The sequence below is a fragment of the Lactuca saligna genome, chromosome 8 (genome assembly GCF_052625555.1).
Source record: "Lactuca saligna cultivar CGN05327 chromosome 8, ASM5262555v1, whole genome shotgun sequence".
Classification (NCBI taxonomy): domain Eukaryota; kingdom Viridiplantae; phylum Streptophyta; class Magnoliopsida; order Asterales; family Asteraceae; genus Lactuca; species Lactuca saligna.
In genome coordinates this window covers 210471494-210491167 of record NC_136424.1, presented here as the reverse complement: position 1 = coordinate 210491167, position 19674 = coordinate 210471494, and the positions used below count along the sequence as shown (strand labels likewise).

The 19674-nt window shown below is 29.0% G+C and overlaps 1 protein-coding gene and 1 long non-coding RNA gene across 2 annotated transcripts; both read right to left on the bottom strand.

Moving 5' to 3' along the window:
* Nucleotides 1-11861: 11861 nt before the first annotated feature.
* Nucleotides 11862-14479, bottom strand: LOC145010467 (uncharacterized). Its single transcript, XM_078969005.1, has 3 exons — nucleotides 13600-14479; nucleotides 13467-13544; nucleotides 11862-13339 (listed from the first exon to the last, which is right to left on the bottom strand). The coding sequence occupies exons 1-3, from the start codon at nucleotides 14477-14479 to the stop codon at nucleotides 11862-11864; spliced, it is 2436 nt and encodes an 811-aa protein (XP_078825131.1).
* Nucleotides 14480-18280: 3801 nt separating this feature from the next.
* LOC145008369 (uncharacterized) lies at nucleotides 18281-19455 on the bottom strand. The gene is made up of 4 exons (XR_013663370.1): nucleotides 19279-19455; nucleotides 18981-19189; nucleotides 18792-18893; nucleotides 18281-18629 (listed from the first exon to the last, which is right to left on the bottom strand). It is a non-coding gene; the product is annotated as an uncharacterized LOC145008369 (long non-coding RNA).
* Between the last annotated feature and the right edge of the window lie 219 nt (nucleotides 19456-19674).

Genomic DNA, 19674 nt, shown 5'->3' with positions numbered 1-19674 from the left:
TACTTTTTACATATCATCACGTTTTTTAAAACTTTACTATTTTCTAGATTATAGTTTTTATTGCAACTAACAAACTCATTATCTTAAGGAAACTTTAGAACATGGCAAAACTTATGGCTACATTTATCTTAAACATTTTAAACTTTTAAATTAAGATCTTTAGGTATTTGTTTTTTTAACATCTTATTAGATTAGATTAAGTTGTTAAAAAATTACTTGATATCTCATGTATTATTGACTAAAAAATCTCAATGTTCAAAGCTTGAGTAACTTCGTTTCTATCTCGTTTATTTATATAAACAAGACTAATAAAGCACGACGTATTTATTTCATTAAATTTATTTTTAGGTGAAATTCAAAAAAAATTATATATTTCGGGTAATACCCGAATTACCCAAACCCGACCCGATACTCGAATTACCCAAACCCGAATTACCCAAATTTAGTTTGGGTAGGGTAACAGGTAATTTTTCTAACATGAAAACCCGAATTACCCGAAACCCAAAAAAATTACCCGTTCAACACCCCTAAGTGGGAGCATACGTGTTATGCTAGTAAGATAATAATTATTATGCTAGTGGGAGCATAATTATTATGGAAAGTGTTGCAAGTTAGCAATGTTAACTATAAAAAACAAAAGTTTCAATTTGCAAAGATGCAGGGTTTGAAAAAGCTGTTTTTGCTATAATTAAGGTAGCGAAATTCATACTTCATTTCAAAATCTAAAAGCTTAGATTGAGTTTTTAATAAAATTTAGTCAAATATACATGAATTTTATGTTGGAATGGTTCAACATAAGGAAATTCTATATATGGAAATGTTAATTGTGTTCTCAAAATTTGATTATGATTACGGTATCCCTCTTCATAATTCGAATTCTGAGAACATGACAAATAGAAATATTATAGCAAAAGACTGATCAAGCATCGTGTCTTTATGTTAGACATTGTGAATTGCATCCCATATCCTTCGGGTATAGGTTCGATTGCATATGTTATAATATTCTCGTGTTCTAAATCTTCCAAATGCCTAGGGCATTAAGAGGGAAAGGGGACTAGAACCGGATATGACTAAAGTGGTTAACAACTATTAAGGACAATCTAAGGTTCACCAAGAATTGGTCGCTTATAGTTGGGAGTATAAAATGGATGGACCATATTGACATATTCTGAAAAGAGGCAACTCTTGTTCAGAAGTGATAGTCAAAATGGGAACATGGAAATGTTTCCATAAGTGGAAGTTATTCTTTAAATCTGTGTAACATTAGGAAACTTAATGTAAGAAGGATATTTAATGGAATTTACTTTGAATTTGAGACTTCATTTCCATGGAATTGTTTTGTAACAATCTCCAAAGGAATATTTTGTAATATCATTGGTCAAGTCTCTGTGACTTTTGGTACCTAGAGATTACAAAAGATTCATTGCATGATAGTTTAGAACCTAACAATTTCTAGCAGTGGCAAGAATTTGGAATTATTACACTTGCAATAAGGATTTGGAATTGTGAAATTAGCATCATTTAAATGCGGTCAATTTATCTATTTTACAAAGTCAGGACCATAGAAAAACATGGTATGCATGCTTGGAGCATGGCATAGCTATTGTTTTAATTAAAGTATTAAGTTGGTAAATTAAAACATTATACAATGAATTATGAGTAATCAATATGGCACTCAAACATTCTGCGGCCATATAGGATTAGTATTATTCTTGTGTTTCACTTTGCATGTTTTGACTTCCTGAACAACTACGTTATTCAAATCATCCACAGTCGATTATACTTTGGAAGTAGGTATTGAGGCAACATTGTCATGAATGGGTCTGTAGTTTGTCTAGGTGTTTTAAACATAGCTGTAGTGTTCATGAGTACTCCTGGAATAAGATTCGAGTATTGGATTCAACCAACACTCATCTGAATCACTTCATGGATTTCTTCATGAGTGATTGTGAGATGATAATATCTTATATTCTTGAAACAGAGACATGTGAGTTGTAGTTGCGAGTCGGTTTCACATTGACGTATATAAAGGCACCAGTAACTTGGTGTTATAAAACATATTGGTGTGTGTAGTTTGATGAGTAAGTACAAGCAAACATTTGAGTCGAAGTTTATCCATTCCTTTTACCCCATGTGGATGAAAGCGATATATGTCGGCCCCTCGATGATTTAGTGATGACACCCCTAAGTTTGTATTTTAACATCATATTTCGTATTATATCAAAGGTGGTGAAAGTTACCGTCGATGGTGTCATTTTTTCCATTAGAATCAAAGAAGCACCGGGGTGGACTCCATCTTTCCCATATGATTTTACCAAGAATGAAGTTGTTCAAGATGGGAGATATGATAATTTACATGAGAATGAAAGTATTGGTTCTCTAGATGAAAAGGATAAAGCTTCACAAGACCCTTTTGGCATATACGAAACTTTGGAAAACATAGAAAAACTAGAAAAGAATCCTTGTATATGCCTAAGACAATCTAATGGACCTTTTAATGGGTATTTTGAGAGCAATGAAGCTGGTAATAATCATCAAAATATGCATGAAGATCATTCCTCTCCTACCACATCACATGGGCCTGTAATAGATCCACCAAAACAGCTTCTACTGGAGGTCTAGATGGCTACTATCCCAATGGTTGGACCTACTGTCTCCTCGGTAGTAGCAACAGTTTCTCATTCCTTCGTTGTACAACAAAACTTCGAGTTATCTGATGTCATTCCGACTGATGGCTGCTAGTTCGTCCTCCAAAACAAAGGAGAAAAATCAGAATTCAAACCATGTTTATAAGTCATCCCAGGTGTCAATTCTTTGGGTTTTTCGGGAGGATACGATAGAGTTTTGGGTATTAGTATTTTAGAGCAGGATCTTTCTCCTCCTCGTGGTTTCTCAAATAAATATAATTCCTTTATGAGTGGTAATCAAAGTGTATTATGTGGAACTTTTACTAAAAATTCATTTTTAAATGAATTAACAAAAACTCTTAAAACAGGTAAAGCTACGGATTACAATATGTACGATTATTTTGACTGATTAGAAGGATTAATAAGGGTCACGTTGAAAAAGAAATTCAAAAATGAATTGTATTTCAATTAATGTTCACTGGCGGGTTTCTTGGATAAGTAACAATTTTGAATCAAATTAAACATATATTGCTTTTATTTATGTATTTGTTTATTTATTTGTAAATTCTAGCTTTGGCATATATATATATATATATATATATATATATATATATATATATATATATATATATATATATATATATATATATATATATATATATATATATATATGGTTAAGTTCATTTGAGACCACCTATATTTTGTGAGACCGTAAGAAATATTTTTTTATTTTTTTTTAATTTTTTTTAGTTATTTTAATTTCCGAAAATAATATTAAAATTTTTTTTTTGGATTTTTCCATTTTTTACATTTTAAAATTATTTTTTAGAATATGTACAGTCTAATATTCTATTAGAATATTTCACGTACTTTTCAAAAAAAAATGGGATTTTTTTATTTTTTTTTTAGTTAATTCAAGTTCCGAAATAATATTTTAAAATTTTTTTTTAGATTTTTCCATTTATTTTGAATTTTAAAATTTTTTTTAGAATATGTATAGTGTAATATTCTATTAGAATATTTCACGTATTTTTCAAAAAAAATGGGATTTCTTTTTTATTTTTTTTATTTTTATTTTTTTTAGTTAACTCAAGTTCCGAAAATAATATTTAAAAAAAAAGAATTTTTAGATTTTTCCATTTATTTTGAATTTTAAAATTATTTTTTAAAATATGTTAGTGTAATATTCTATTAGAATATTTCACGTATTTTTAAAAAAAAAACGAGATTTTTTTTATTTTTTTAAATTAATTCAAGTTCCGAAAATAATATTTAAAAAAAGAATTTTTGGATTTTTTCATTTATTTTGTATTTTAAAATTATTTTTAGATTTGATATATATATATATATATATATATATATATATATATATATATATATATATATATATATATATATATATATATATATATATTACAGCCGGTATGCCTCTTTTCAGTAGTTACTGATTGTAAAAGTATTATATGTGAAATGTCTTAGCTAGTTCTGTTAATTAATGGTATAAAAACTAATTATACCTATTAGCTATGTGCCTCGTCACTAAAATACAACTATGTGATATTAGCATATAACTCATCCAAAACCGAATGCGGAATAACATCCATATAATAAGACTTTAAACTTTTTTATAAACATTTAATAAATAAGAATTTCAGTTTGTAATGTTAACATATGTAACTGCAAATGTCGCTTACTAATAATTTCTATTTGTTCAACACGACTACACCACTTGGATCTTATAAAGAAACAAAAGGATGTCCATTAGTCAAAAAGTATCCATTGTTTTTGTTTTGGAATACTGTGTAGAAAAAATGTATTAAAAATGGTGTGAGTTTCTAATAAAATAATAAAATGGTGTGAGTTTTTAATGAAATAATGATTTCTTATGAATGGTCATGACAATTAATCAAAACATAGAATTGTTATCTAATACTCTCTTACATATTTAAGTTCACAATAATACCACCTAACCCTAAAATTTGGTCCATCATTCGTCCTACCAGGTTATGGTGATTAACAAATTAAGATACAAGTGAATATAATTAGATTGTCCTCCAAACTATAATAAACTCGGTTGTAAATAAGAACCAAAACTTTAATACATAAGCTAAACCGATCAATCTAACATAATAAATAACCAAGTATTATAAATTCAACAAACAAATCAAACAAGAGTATTTAGGGCTCATCTACATCTAAGAGGAAACAAAAAGGTATTAGCCCTAGTCATAACTAGAAAATAAAACACAATCAAGAGAAGTGCCAAACATGATGTTTAAACCAAACCTAATGATTTAACGATATTTCTAAAGTCTGGTGTTAAAAATGATACTCTAAACTTGTTCTTTAGCCTTGACTGTGAATAAAAAGGGTGACGAACGAATAACTTTTGTAATTGAGAGTTGGGATCTCCAAAACATAGAATTGGATGAAAAAATCTTGCATTTATAGAATAAGAGCAAGCACGTCATGGTCAAGTGTTTGTTGTGTCGCAGGTTGTGACATGTTTTAATCATTTTTAAATTTTAAAGCTTAGTCGTACCGCTAACAAGTAGTCGTCATATCACACTTTCATTGATATAAGACAACTTGTGGTCTTTATCGTTATCAACTTCACTCGTGTTATACGTCCTAAATTATATATATTTTAAAGGACATTTAAGAGCTATGTTTGTAAATAAAATAGGAAAATGGTAATTAAATGTTTTATATTTATAGTTTGCAGTGGAAAATGACTTGTTGCTGAAATACTAGCTAAAAATGGCTATTTTTGACATAATTTCGTGAAGTATTGAGCAAGCAAGTTAGTTGCAGTTAAGCATGGAAAGAAATTTGAAGATTCTGATGATATTTTTTGGATTTATTATTTATCGTTGATATTTCAATGCTCGCTGCGATTTAAGTTAGCTCTAAAAAACTATAAATAGAACCCCCCAAATTCGTCTAGAGTAATGTATGATGAGAAAATTAGAAAAATAGAGAAGTTTATGACAAATGAAAGTTGTTTTGAGGGACTAAGGGCGATATCAGCCAACTGTGAGATAGATGGAGAAACCCGAAGATCAAGAAAAAAAATCATTAGGTTATTTACTTTTACGTCTATAATTAATCAACTTTTTGATCTCCAATTGTTCTTTTCCAGATTTGGGATTAAACGCTTTATGATTATTTATTATTTGTGAAACCTTAGTTTGTTTGAATAGTTAATATTTGGTATTGAGAGTTACTAAATTTATTATGTTTACTCAATTAAAGACATGTGCGTACTAATATTGATTTTGTTACGTTTATGTAAATAAGCGCATGATCTAAGATTAGGTTCGAATTATGTATCTTAAATCAACTATTTCTTTAACATTTAGGATATTAGAACTTGACCAGTTGAAGTGTAGATAATATTACTAGTGGACGTGTCCCTAAGTCAAATATAATAAAGTTAAGTTAATGTTCGTGACTGATCTAGTAACTTGGAACATATGAGAAGGTACTACTAACCCTAGGACTGATTGTACCAATTGAGTTTAATGAATAGACTAAGTCTAAAGGAGCTATCATTTCTGGTAGACAAGTTAGAATCATAAGATTATTGACTTGACCATCCGATCTAATCAATTTAGGAATCGTTGGATAACTTACCAATACCATTTAAAGGATATTCATTAAATGAAGTAGGATGGATTAAATACAAGTATGAGTACCTTCGGATTATATTATCTACACAGATAGTCATGGTTGATAAGATTAATTTCTATTTGATTATTTATTTTCTTATTTGTTTGCTAGTTTATTTAAGTGACATTTATAATCCCTTTATATGCTTTCTTTTAAGATTTATAAATAAAAAGATACAAATATATATATTATTACACTTTTGTTCCATATGTGTTTGATATCCTAAGTTACCTAAGCTATATTGTCATTGATTAGGTCCACTTCCTAGTAAAAGATACCGATGAATGTAAAATAATACTAGTATTTTCAAGTCTATATCTTTTATGTCATATGTTATTGGTGCCATTATCAGATTGAATTATTTTCAAGTTATCTCAAGTAAGTTTATAGACTATCTTTTGCACATCAAAGTTTTGGCACCGTCTATGTAGAATAAATTCAACTAATATTGTAGTTTCTAATTATTGACCAATCAATCCAATCTGAAAATGAAGTTATTTTTTGTTTGACTCTAAAATTTTAATTTTCGTTGAGGACTATTCCCTTTTTGAAAAGGTATTTAGTTGTTGTGATGTTCAAAAATCGAAGTAATTCAAGTGTGGGTGATAACCGAAAAGATCCAATTGAAAAAAGTGAAGATATTTTTTTCAAAAAAATAAATTGTATTGCGATTAATTTTTTTTTGACGCAATTAAACCTTTTTAATAATTTATAGCCACTTGATTTACACATTGGGTAGCAATTTTAAAACATATCATAGGTGATATAAAGTGTATTTCTAATATGATCAAGTGGTGGATAGTCATCCAGAAGACTTTAATGAATACTATTCTGGAGGTGTTTGAAATTGTGAAGAAGATGGAAGAAAATACCACTGAAGCAACTTGACCTAAAGGGGGGAGATTGTTGGGATTCGGAATTAGAGTGTTTCTAGTTGTATGATTTGTAACGTTTAGTGTCTTTTCTTATATTCTGAATTGAGTGTTGTAATTCCGATTTCAAAATCTCGTTTAATCTTAGGTTTGCAGTTATGTACTGTCGATTTAGGATTCCTTTGTAATGCTTCTTTGATGCCTATATATAGGAGCATTAGTTAGTGAAGAGGTAAGAGATTTTGAGATAGAATAGTTGTGCAGATTCTATTGTAAAGAATTGTTCTCTCGACCCTCTAATGAAAACAGATATTATTTACTTCTTTGTGCTCATCCAAGTCATTCCAATCTTCAAATGACATTTTCATCTTAGAATATATCATTCCTTAAACTCTATCACTTTCTGCCTCGAAAAACATGACGCGACAACAGAAGGGTAACGACATGAAAAGGAAATGGATTTTAACCGTTAAATTTGACCCATTGATAGTTTGCTTTTTCACTCATTTGCCTTTTGTTCAAACTTTGATGGATTAGAATATTTGACTAATGATTGATCTCAGTTTGGTATTAGGTGGTTTATTCTAGATGTTGCGGTTGTGGAGGTTGCTGTTGAGATTTCTGCTTACAAGGCTTGTGTGAGTTTCCTCACTATACTATATATGGCAATGTATGCCAATGTGTAATAGGATGCCTGTATTTTTTTGTATACAAATATGTAACATATTTGAATAGTCTCGTTTTATGAGGTTCATGCTACTATTGGTAAATCGTTAAGCAAAAGCCTTAAGGTTATACTTTGTTCAAGTGAAATATCCTAAGAACTCTTGATCTGGCCTTGTCGCATGATTCTTGTTTGGTATGTTTCTTTGGGGAAGGAACATCTCTTCGACTATCTATCTTATTTACGACGACGTATAGATAAGCATTCATAAGGAGATTCATCAATATTAACAGACACTTCGGTATGGTTTGTGTTTTTAGCTTTGTTAGTCTTTTGATGTGTTGTGTAGTGGATCCGTCGGGAAGTTGGTTGTAGCTCTTTAGGACTACTAGGATGATAGCTAGAAGTCTAAGATGTTAGATTAGGATGAGTGCTTTATGCTTATTTATCCCATTGAGATGTAGATTATGAGCTAGTTGGAAGTCTAACAGGCTAGACTAAGATGATGCCTTGTATCTATAGGCTAACTAAGATATTAACTATTACTTTACTATTGTATGCATTGTATGTGTGGTAGAATATGTAACATATTAGGAACTAACTAGGTTTAATGTTTACGTTGTTAAGTTAAATATTTTTCAAGTTTTTTGGTACGAAAGGGAAGGACGCAATCACGCAATGTGACTGTACACTCACATTGGTGTTATGATACTATTACGAGACTTCTGCTTGTTTTTATAATTTAACTTGGATTTAATACTATGAGTTATAAATTGAAACAAATGACTATTATGCTATGTATTTAAAGAAATGGTTTTTAGATGTTAAATCTTAATTTAATTTAAAATGAAAAGTTTGATTTGAAATTTGGTACCTTAAAATTCTTGAGGCTCTAGTTTTTCATTAAATAATTAAATAGAATGTCAGTTAAACTTTAATAAATTTTCGAACAATCCTATTGTGGAGAAGAGAATGAAGACATTTTTCCCACAAAAAGAAAATTTATGCTTTAGAGTAAACACTTTGGTATGTATATAGTTATTTTTTACTCTTTTTATTGGATGTGTTTGTAAATGGGGTGCCAGGTGAGTATTAATTGGATTACGTATTTTCATAGATTTAGTTCTTGCAAAAAAGTTTTTACCATAGTTGTCAAAATCGCGATCCTGATCGTAGGATTGTACGATCCTACGATCCTAGGTATGAAAAACGATCGGGATCGTAAAAGGATCGTATTTGGGGTAGGATCGCAGGTAAGATCGTAAGATCGTAGGTAGGATCGTGTTTATGCTTTAGAGTAAACACTTTGGTATGAAGACATTTTTCCCACAAAAAGAAAATTTATGCTTTAGAGTAAACACTTTGGTATGTATATAGTTATTTTTTACTCTTTTTATTGGATGTGTTTGTAAATGGGGTGCCAGGTGAGTATTAATTGGATTACGTATTTTGATAGATTTAGTTCTTGCAAAAAAGTTTTTACCATAGTTGTCAAAATCGCGATCCTGATCGTAGGATCGTACGATCCTACGATCCTAGGTATGAAAAACGATCGGGATCGTAAAAGGATCGTATTTGGGGTAGGATCGCAGGTAAGATCGTAAGATCGTAGGTAGGATCGTAGGATCGAGATCCGATCCGATCCTACCTTCCTTTGATTTTTTTTTTTTTTTTTTTTTTTTTTTTTTTTTTTTTTGCAAATGAAATTTTTTTTTACCACTTTATGCCTTTTATCCTTTACCAATTTACCATTTATCATTTTTTATTGTAATTTATGACTAATATTTTGAAGTTTTTATAACTTTTGAATGAAAAACTAAATGTTTGAAATAGTTTTCATGATTAAATATTATAAATTAAAATTATATTCTATTTTGTGGGATCTTAGGATCTCGATCCCGATCTTACGATCCCGATCTTGCAAACCCAAAATCGATCCTAAGTAGGATCCCGATCTTGACAACCTTGGTTTTTACATTCTTGACAAATTTAGTCTTTGTAATTTTTTAATTTATAGAAAACTCCCTGTAAAAGTTTTTCAAAACCATTCCATATGTGTAATATTTTTTTTAGTAGGTTTGATCCATGTGTACAAAACGAATTACAAAAATTGTCCCCATAATTTATAGAAAATATCTACGTACTTCACAATTCTGCTATCATATTTTGCGGGAAAAAAAGCAACCGCATTACATAGCATGAGTTTTTTTTTTCTAGTATTCATAAAAATAACAAGTATTTACTTCCTTTTTTTAAATAAACATGTAGTGTAAATAAATAACTACATATATTTTATATATCAATTCTCATATTTTTTTAAATATATCGATAGTTATTATCAAAAAAATAGGGAAATAATTATATACATCATACTTGACAGCTAACATGAAAAATTAGTCTAAATACATTTACACTTGAGTCTTAACAAAGTGAGAAATGTTTATTTCAATATTCATACACTAATTATATCTAAATCCAAAAATTTTATAAAAATATTATCAATCTTTTTAATTTTTTGGCTCTGGTCATAAATGGAACGTAAAGTTGTCATTCTAGTTTATTTAACAAGTTTCATGGTTAACCACATTATTTTTTTGTAAAATTAGCTTTAAAAATTACACCACATATTAGTGTATTTTATAATTTTGGTGTTTTGGTTTTTTTGGTGTTCTATTTTTTTTTTTAATTTTGATAACCGATGCTTTTTGTAATTTTTTTATTTTATTCAAGTAAATAAAAATTTATATTTATATTTGTAATTTGTGTCCAACTTAATTTTTTATATTTTTATTCGTATAATTTACTCTACATTTTATATTTTTCATTAAGAAAAATCTATCAAATTCATGAAAATAAAATGAAAAAAGTTCAAAAATTAAAAATATGAAAACATTAAAGAGTAATACGAAAATAAATACAAAATAAAAGACTAAAAAAATAAGAAAAGTGTAAAATACATGAATATAAAATAGTATATAAAAAACGAACATAAATAATATATATATATATATATATATATATATATATATATATATATATATATATATATATATAGAGAGAGAGAGAGAGAGAGAGAGAGAAGGCTTATATGAAAAATAAAAAAACCCTAAAAATAATAAAAATACATTAAAAAATATATTTAGAGATCACAAATCTTTTTTTTTTTGACTTTATAATCTTAAAAATCGCAGCTTATTTTATAAATTCGTTGAAAAAAATTAAAAAAAAAATCGATTTTTTTTATTTTTTTGGTTTTTTTTTTCAAAAAAAAAAATTCAATGAATTTATATAAAAGGGTGCAGTTTTAAAGAATATAAAGCAAAAAAAAAATTGTGATCTCTAACTATTTTTTTAATGTATTTTTAAGGTTTTTGTTTACCATAGAATATATATATATATATATATATATATATATATATATATATATATATATATATATATATATATATATATATATATATATATATACTAGGTTAAAACCCGTGGAACCCACGGGTGCTGTTTTTGAATTGAATTTAAAAATTAATTATTTAATAAAATATTATATCAATAATTCTGATAACTTATAAATTGTAATATTGAATATTTAAATAATTTTTTTTATTGGTAATTATTTAATTACTAACTAAATGGGAAGTATTTAATTAGGAATGAAGATTTTTGAAAATTATTTTTTTTTATTCATCATTCTAATTGGACATATGCAGATGATACAATACCAATGTATGTAATGAAATTAACATAAAATACAACAATACGTAATTATAAAAAAATACAGTAATATGATGGATTAAGTGTGATTTCCTAAAATTGAATAAAACGACGTTACAAAAAAGTTGGCTACAAATTTCGAAAAACTTCCTTATAAACAACATTGGAAGTTTTATTTGTGAGTTTGTCATCTTTATCTAAAATTAATAATTTTAATCCCTCTCTACTCTGAACTCTAGATAAGGCAACATACAATTGTTAATGTGAAAAAATTGGATCTTTCAGAAACAGACCAACCTTTGACAACGATTGTCCTTAACTTTTGTTAATAGTCATTGCAAAACATACAGCCAAAGGATACTGTCTTCTTGTGAATTTGAAGGGAATCTTTTTTTCTGATGGAGTTAAAGACATTCTTGGAATAAAAATCCGATTTCCAATATTAGTTCCAGTTATTATACGTGCCTCAATAACACGTTTGCCCAATGATAACACCTGTAGTCTTGTGCCATTACATAAGCCGTTTTTCTGATCAATATTTCTCAGTATCATTACTGGAACACCAATTTTTAAAACCAATTTATGATTTGGTAAACCGGATACTTTGAGTCCATTTAATACATCAGGAGAGTATAGATTTGCATCAAATTGATCATGGAGAAATTCGGATTCACATATGCAGTCTGAACTAAAATATTCAACTTGATCTCCTGGAAACTTCTTAAGTAAACGGTCGTTTATTTCCTGGACAACTTCATTTTTTGGAGCAAGTATCGCTCTTTCTTGGAAATAATTTATATCGCTATAGTACTCTAAAATTGAAGGATATACAAACTCAATTAAGGAACCTATAGGATCATGTGAATCATTAATGAGAATATCATCCGGAATATCAATAATCGTTTCACCGTCGTTCGGACCACCAAGTTTTCCTTCTCCTATATCCATCAACCAATTTGCAAAATCTCTTATTTTTCCTATATCTGATTGATCCCTTCCAATAGTTAGCCTCATGTTTTTTGTTAATCTATGGACTTTGCAATGTTCCCATAAATATGAAGAACTCAAAGAAGCATTTACAATGTTCTGTCTACTGCTACCCGGCACAACAGGTAGAATTTGTCTAAAATCTCCTCCAAAGACAATAACTTTCCCTCCAAATGGAATATTTGAGATGGTTGAATTTACGCACCTTAATAAATCCTTCAAAGTTCGATCTAAAGCTTCAAATGCATGCTTATGGACCATAGGTGCTTCATCCCAAATTATCAAAGAGGTTTTCCTTATTAAGCTTGCCAACTCACCGTCTGGATTTATGTTACAAAAAGAATCCTCTGTAAGCTCAAATGGAATTATAAATCGAGAGTGTGCTGTTCTACCACCGGGCAATAATAAGGAAGCAATACCACTTGAAGCAACATTTAATACAATATTTCCTTCAGATCTAATTGCTGCAGATATTGTTTTCCATAAAAAAGTTTTACCCGTTCCACCATACCCGTAAACAAAGAAGACACCTCCTTTATTTTGTTGAATAGCACTCCTGATGTTTAGGAAAATGTTCCGTTGCTCATTTGTTAATGCAAGAAACATACGATCATAGTCATTCTTTATCACGGGAATGTCGTAATCTAGTTCCTCGGTGATAAGTCGATTGTTTGAAGAAGAAACGGATTCAACATCTGGGTATGGCATGTTTTTGAAGTTTTTGAGAGTAGAGTTGTTTCGAAGTAAAATTTGTTGTATTTCGAACAAAGTTAAGTTCTTAAGTTCATCTACTCCGAGAGACAATTCTGCACGAAAATATTAAATAATTAATAAAATATGTGGTTGATATTTAATAATTTCATTACTAATTATTTAATGGGTGTTGAAAAATAAAAATAAATTAATTTTAAAAAATAAGAAAAAATGTAATACCTGCTGACTTAAATCTTCGTCGTTGGCTATATAGAATTCCATCTGCCAAATATTCCCATGTATTTTCCCAAACGATCTCTGGTTTAGACATACTATTACACATCAATAGCAAATAAAAAGCGTAGATAAAAACCAGATCCAGAATGACTTGCTTCTTTAATTGCATCAATGTATTCCTTGTCATCATCTAATAGCCCGAGTGCATAACAGACATCTCTAAAAGAAGAATGTGTTTCTCCATTTACCGTGCGAATTTCATCAAATGATGTTGGTCCTTTTACTTTATTTAAAAGAATCCTTAAGAAATATGCTTCACCTAGTTTAGGTGAAACTGAATGAATTCTACCGATGGCTTTTCCTACTTTCCTTCGCTTCCAAAACCGACCATTTAATATCCAAACAAACTTTGTAGGGAATTCAACATATGTGAGTTTTCGTGCTTCACTGTCGATTGCATTACACTCCATCCAAGCTGTGAACTTTGAAGCGGCAACAGAAGGTTTGTCAAGAACATCATCAATATCATCATCTTCGCCATATACAATCTGTTGTTGATTAGGAAGATGAAAAGGTAGTCTAACAACAGAAGGATATCTGCAATGAACATCATATCTAAAAATTCGCCATGATGCTTCACATGCTGATAAATATCTACAATCGTAATATTCAGCTATTTCATCGACCGCATCATTATTTTCACATTCATTGTTGGTTGGTACAACAGCAACTGTAGCTCTATCAGGACCCTTATTTATGCATTTAAACAAATACTTTATAGAAGATCCCTGATTGCACCATTCAATATTAATATGTGCCTGATATCTTTTCAATAGATATTTGTTGTATGGAACAACATTTCTATTATCCAACCTTACACCTGATTTTTCTACAAAATAACCATCGTTTCTTCGCCTATATAACGGAAAACCATTCTGATCAACAGACGAATGATTAATGAATTGTTTTGGAAAGTTTTTAGAGCACTTTTTATCCACCATGCATGGACAATTCATATTTCAATGGAACAAACTTTATTATTTATGACAAAGTTCCAAATTTTAAGCACCCGAACCTTGATATGCGATTTTTCATCTATCTGGTCAATGTTATTTAGGTAAACCTTATTTTCTATTTCCATTTTCTGCAATAAATTTAATCATTATAGAATTGTAAGGAAAATTAGCAACCTTTTAAATTAACAACAAATCAAAGTAAATGAAACAGCAAAACAAAAAAAACATATTGTAATAGTTAAAGCTTTGAAGAACAGTTTTTTTTAAAGAAAATAAAGTTCTCATTTTTATTACTAATTTCGTATTTTGTAATCATTTTCATCACTATTTACGTCTTTTAAACTGAAAAGGTAGAAGAAGAAGATGATTAAGAAGAATTAGGAAAAAGAAGAAGACAAACATCACTAATAAAATGAAAAAATGATAGAAACTGATAAATCAGACCATTAAGAGCATAGAAATATTAGTAATCCTGATATTTTAATACACTAACCTGATATTTGATTTTTTCAGCGTTGCAGAATCAAGAAGAATAAAGAAGAATAATTTTGCAAAGATTACTATGGAGCAGAATTTCTATGGAGCAGAATGGTAAAAAGAAAAGAACCGTATGAATGGTATTTACGTTCTTGATTCTTATTTATGAATCAATAAGAATCAAGAAGATTACGTTTTAAAGAATAATATTGCAGATTTTTAGGGATTTAATTTGCTATCAAAATAAACAAACTTTCAAAATTAATCGGGTTTTTCGAATCTGAATATTAATTAACATATTTGTTTGCAGATTTTTCCGGAATTATTGAATTTGGATTGTATGACATTTACGTAAATATAGATGAATAAAATGAGCGGGAAAACTCTATTTTGGAAGTCTTATAGATTGACACGTGGCAGAGTTCTACTTATTTATTAGAATTAGGATAACTAAATAAAGTATATAAAAAATGAATAAAAAAAAAGTTAAAATACCGTGTGATGTAAGTTTTTGCAAACTAGAGGGACCATATTTGGACTTTCAACAAATAACTGATTTTGTAAAAAAAATAATTGAGTTAAACATGAAACTTATCAAATAAACTAAAGCCTAGAGTGATAATCCTACCTCCCATTTGTGATCAGAACCAACAAAAAAAAAATACGGTTTTTTCAACTATACATAAAAATATTGTGATTTTTATGGTATTTGTCTTATCAACCATCTCCACTTAAACAGCCCCCCGTATATGATTTATTACTTCCAGTAATAATTTATTTTCTTAGTTTTTACATATGCAAAAAACAGATAAATAATAAATTTGTAGGTGACATTTTCATGGGCGGTGTCTCCTACGAAATAGTTTGTTGTCTATAAAAGTTTCAGTTGACTAATACGGATTGCAGAGATGACAACTATGAAATTCTCATTACTAAGTAAATAAATCAACAACAAATCTATGATTCAATAATTTGCTGTAGTACTTACAACGAAGATGCAATAACTTTAAAATATAATGAATTAAAACTACAAACATCTTAAAATCTTATTTTTGGAACGAGGTTTAAGAGTAACATTGACGGCTATATGTTAGACATTGATGTTCCGAGAATTTTCAAGTTCTTTTTTTTTTTGGTAAAAAAAAAAAAAGAAAAAAAAAAAAAAGAGATATTATATAAAAGCAGGACTCATCAATTTTGCAATTGAAACCTGTGAGATTGGCATTATGTCTGCGAAAGTGAATTTTGCATATGGGTTGCTAATTTTGCAGTTGGGATATGTGAATTTTTGGCAATTTTTTGAATATGCTTATTTTTTGTTTAATTCTTAGAAAAATATTACTGTATTTATTGATTTTTTTTTCTTTTTTCTCTATATATAATCATGATCCACGTTTGTGGACATGTTTGCGAACTAAAATATCCATGTTCTAGTACCTTGTAATGAATTTTTCTAATATTAATTTTGAATTTCGAATTTCGAATTTTTGCTTGCAATGGAAGCCCATCATTTAGGAAATGGAATTACATAATAGAGGTGTCCTACTATCAGGTTTAAAACATGGGAAAGCTCCATCGACCATTGGTATGATACTAATGTTACGTAAGACTATTAGGGGTACAGTTTTTTTTTTTTTTTTTTTTAATGATCCATCACATGAGTCATAAAAAGGAGAATACATAAGAAAAGGTCACGTAGTTTCTTATTAGTTACTAAAACAGAAGTATTTTATATAATATAGATGGCATTTAAATTTCATGTCGTTATTTGAAAGTAGTAGATGCTAAAAAGTCCATGGTGTCTTTTTGGGTGAGTTGGTGGTATTAGGTTACATATGTTTGGTGGTGGATGCCAAAATTTGTCTGGCCAACTTGTTTGGTAATGTCATTCCTACGCTTAAATTGGACCACCAAAAGCAAAAAAAGAAATGCTTACACACTAATTAATTATAGTTATAAATATATATCTTTTGACTAACAATATGACTTACATCTTCCACAATTTGAAAAGTGACAATTTGAAAGGTGAAGTATCTATCTATTGTAATAAAGGAAACTTAAAAATACCACATGATCTTTTTTTTTTTTTTTTTTTTTTTTGATATTTTTTATTATTTTTACCATTTCCTCTTTTTCAATAATAAAAAATTGAATGCAATTTTTAAAAATACAAAATCATATACTGTATAACCTAAAAATATCACATGTCTATTTTCTAACATGTTTGTTTAATACTTAACATTCTTCTATAATTTTTATCGTTTTTTTTATAACAAATCAACGTCAATTTAAATTTTGAAAATACAAAATTATATCCTAATAACATCTTCGAAATATATGGTAAAATATTATATTTGATTTACTTAATAAATTAATTGAGAATTACTTATAATCATCGTTACGCTAAATTATATATATATATATATATATATATATATATATATATATATATATATATATATATATATATATATATATATATATATATATATATAATTTTAAACATACCGATTGTGCTTTTTATATGCTATAACCTAGTTTTTAATAGAAGTTGGTCTACTATCCAATTGGTAAGAAACGATATTGTTTTAATTTAAACAATCGACATTTTGCTCTAATGCAACAATATTAAATCATTTGTAGAATATATTAATTAAAAATAAACAAGTATAGTAATATTAAACTATTTGCAAAATACCACTACTAGAAACATGGGTTTTAGAGACGGACAAATCCGTTGCTATTCCGTCGCTAAATGTTGTTTGCGATGCATCAGCGACTGATACAGTCCATAGATAATTAAAATGTGGCTAATAACCTAGCGAGTGTTTTAGTGACAGATCGATTTTCCCTTGCGACAAATTTAGCGACGGAATATCCATCGCCAACTTGTTTACCAAAGCATCGTTCAAAAATCATCCAAAAACAAAACTATCCACATAACATCAAACTCCCAAAGGAAATGAGTTTTCACAAAACATAACTTCAAAATAACATTTTAGCTGCTCTCTTCCTTTCATGTTCATCCAATCATCTTCGGTTCTCATTCCTGAAATTAACATTTTAGATTATTAATAAAGAAAGATTAAAGTGACCACCTACCTAGGAGAAGGTTGTCGTTTTTGAGGAGGTGGGTATTCTCTGATCCTTGCTTTCAAATTTACAAAAACACTTTTAGTAGCCTGATAAAAGTCAAACATGAGAGAGAAAAATTCAAAATAATAATAACATTTGATTAGGATTGATCATTGATCATTGATGTGAAGAAATAAGTGACAAGAGATACATGCATCTTAGCTTCACCCCATGTTAACACAACTCCTTTACCCCACACTTCCCCGTCTATTTCAACCTGAAGAGACATTGACTAAAACTAATTAACATGTCAAGTGTCAAAAATAACTACAAAATAATAGTACATTACCAACATGTGCATATAACTTGTTGGTCTGGCCCATGTTATTTGAAACGTGTGGTTGAGGTTGGAAACTCATGCCCAAACCTTCCATTATACACTGAAATAATCGAAAAGAAAAGGTAACATATACATACAATAACTGATTAAGATCTTACTAGTTCATTAAGTGCTGCAATCGACCCTTTCTTAGGACCCAACCCCTCTAACTCAGAATCTAAAGACCACCACCAGACTTAGCACGAGACAGATACTTATCTGCAAAAACATTGCCTAAAAAGGGTCATAATCATTATCATTGTTTGTTTTGTTGCAATTCGATTCCATTTGAATCCTAAGGACTAGGGGAAGGGTGGAAGGAATTCATTTCTATAAATTCTTTATACTGTTATAAGACAAAAACATCAAATATTTTTTTACCAGCCAAATTCATAAGAGATGCCTCAGTCGCCTGATGTTGAGCTTCCATACGTGTTCTCTCCAGCAAACCATACTAGGGACCAGAGCCTGCTTGAACTCCACCTATTATATATTTATATAAAAATAGTGAGTTAAAAAATATAATACACATTTGGTAAATTAAAAGGAAATATTGTTTCATAATCATACCTTAGTTCCAGATTTGTAGGTAATGAAATGCATATATTCAAAAGGGGATTCAACAAAATTTTCGTTGTTTCCAGCTTCAATCTCCATATCTCTGTTCCTCCTTTTTAAAATACAATTCAATATGGTTTAAATTTCAAAATAAATGTAGCATCTTACCTGAAAATGGAGGGAAAACAGACGACGAATGGCTTAACCTCAACCGATCATCCCTTTGAAACACCATTAGCATCATATAACAACATTATGCAGCTATACATGTGAAATTATTTATTTTATAGCATAGTATAACCTCAATTACCTCTTTAGGAAGCCTCTGACTTTCAAGAACTCAATCTTCTTCCTTTGATTCCCATATAAAAGTACATACATAGTCGAGTCGAGTCCAGTTGAGTCTTTGACCATAAAGCTTGACCTTTCTTGCTTTGATGGGTTATGTTTGTTATTTATTAAAAGTGAATGGGAAGTTTCTAATATTTGAGGTGTTATTTATCAAAAGATATGAGCTCATAATGTTACGTTCATCTTTTTAGATCCTAACTAGTAATTAAAATAAATGAAGTCAATTTTGCATCAGAATTCATTTTGAAACATTTTGGCAAATCAAACTCAAATATTGTGATTAAAGATCTTGAAACCCATGTCAAGAATCTTGAGGAAGAGTTAATGAATCAAGAACAGGGCGATTCGGGCAGAG

Coding starts and splice junctions, on each gene's coding strand:
- LOC145010467 (XM_078969005.1), bottom strand. CDS start 14,479: ATGAATTGTCCATGCATGGTGGATAAAAAGTGCTCTAAAAACTTTCCA. Junction 13,545..13,599: donor AGCAAGTCATTCTGGATCTG/GTTTTTATCTAC, acceptor TGTCTAAACCAG/AGATCGTTTGGGAAAATACA. Junction 13,340..13,466: donor ACGAAGATTTAAGTCAGCAG/GTATTACATTTT, acceptor ATTTTCGTGCAG/AATTGTCTCTCGGAGTAGAT.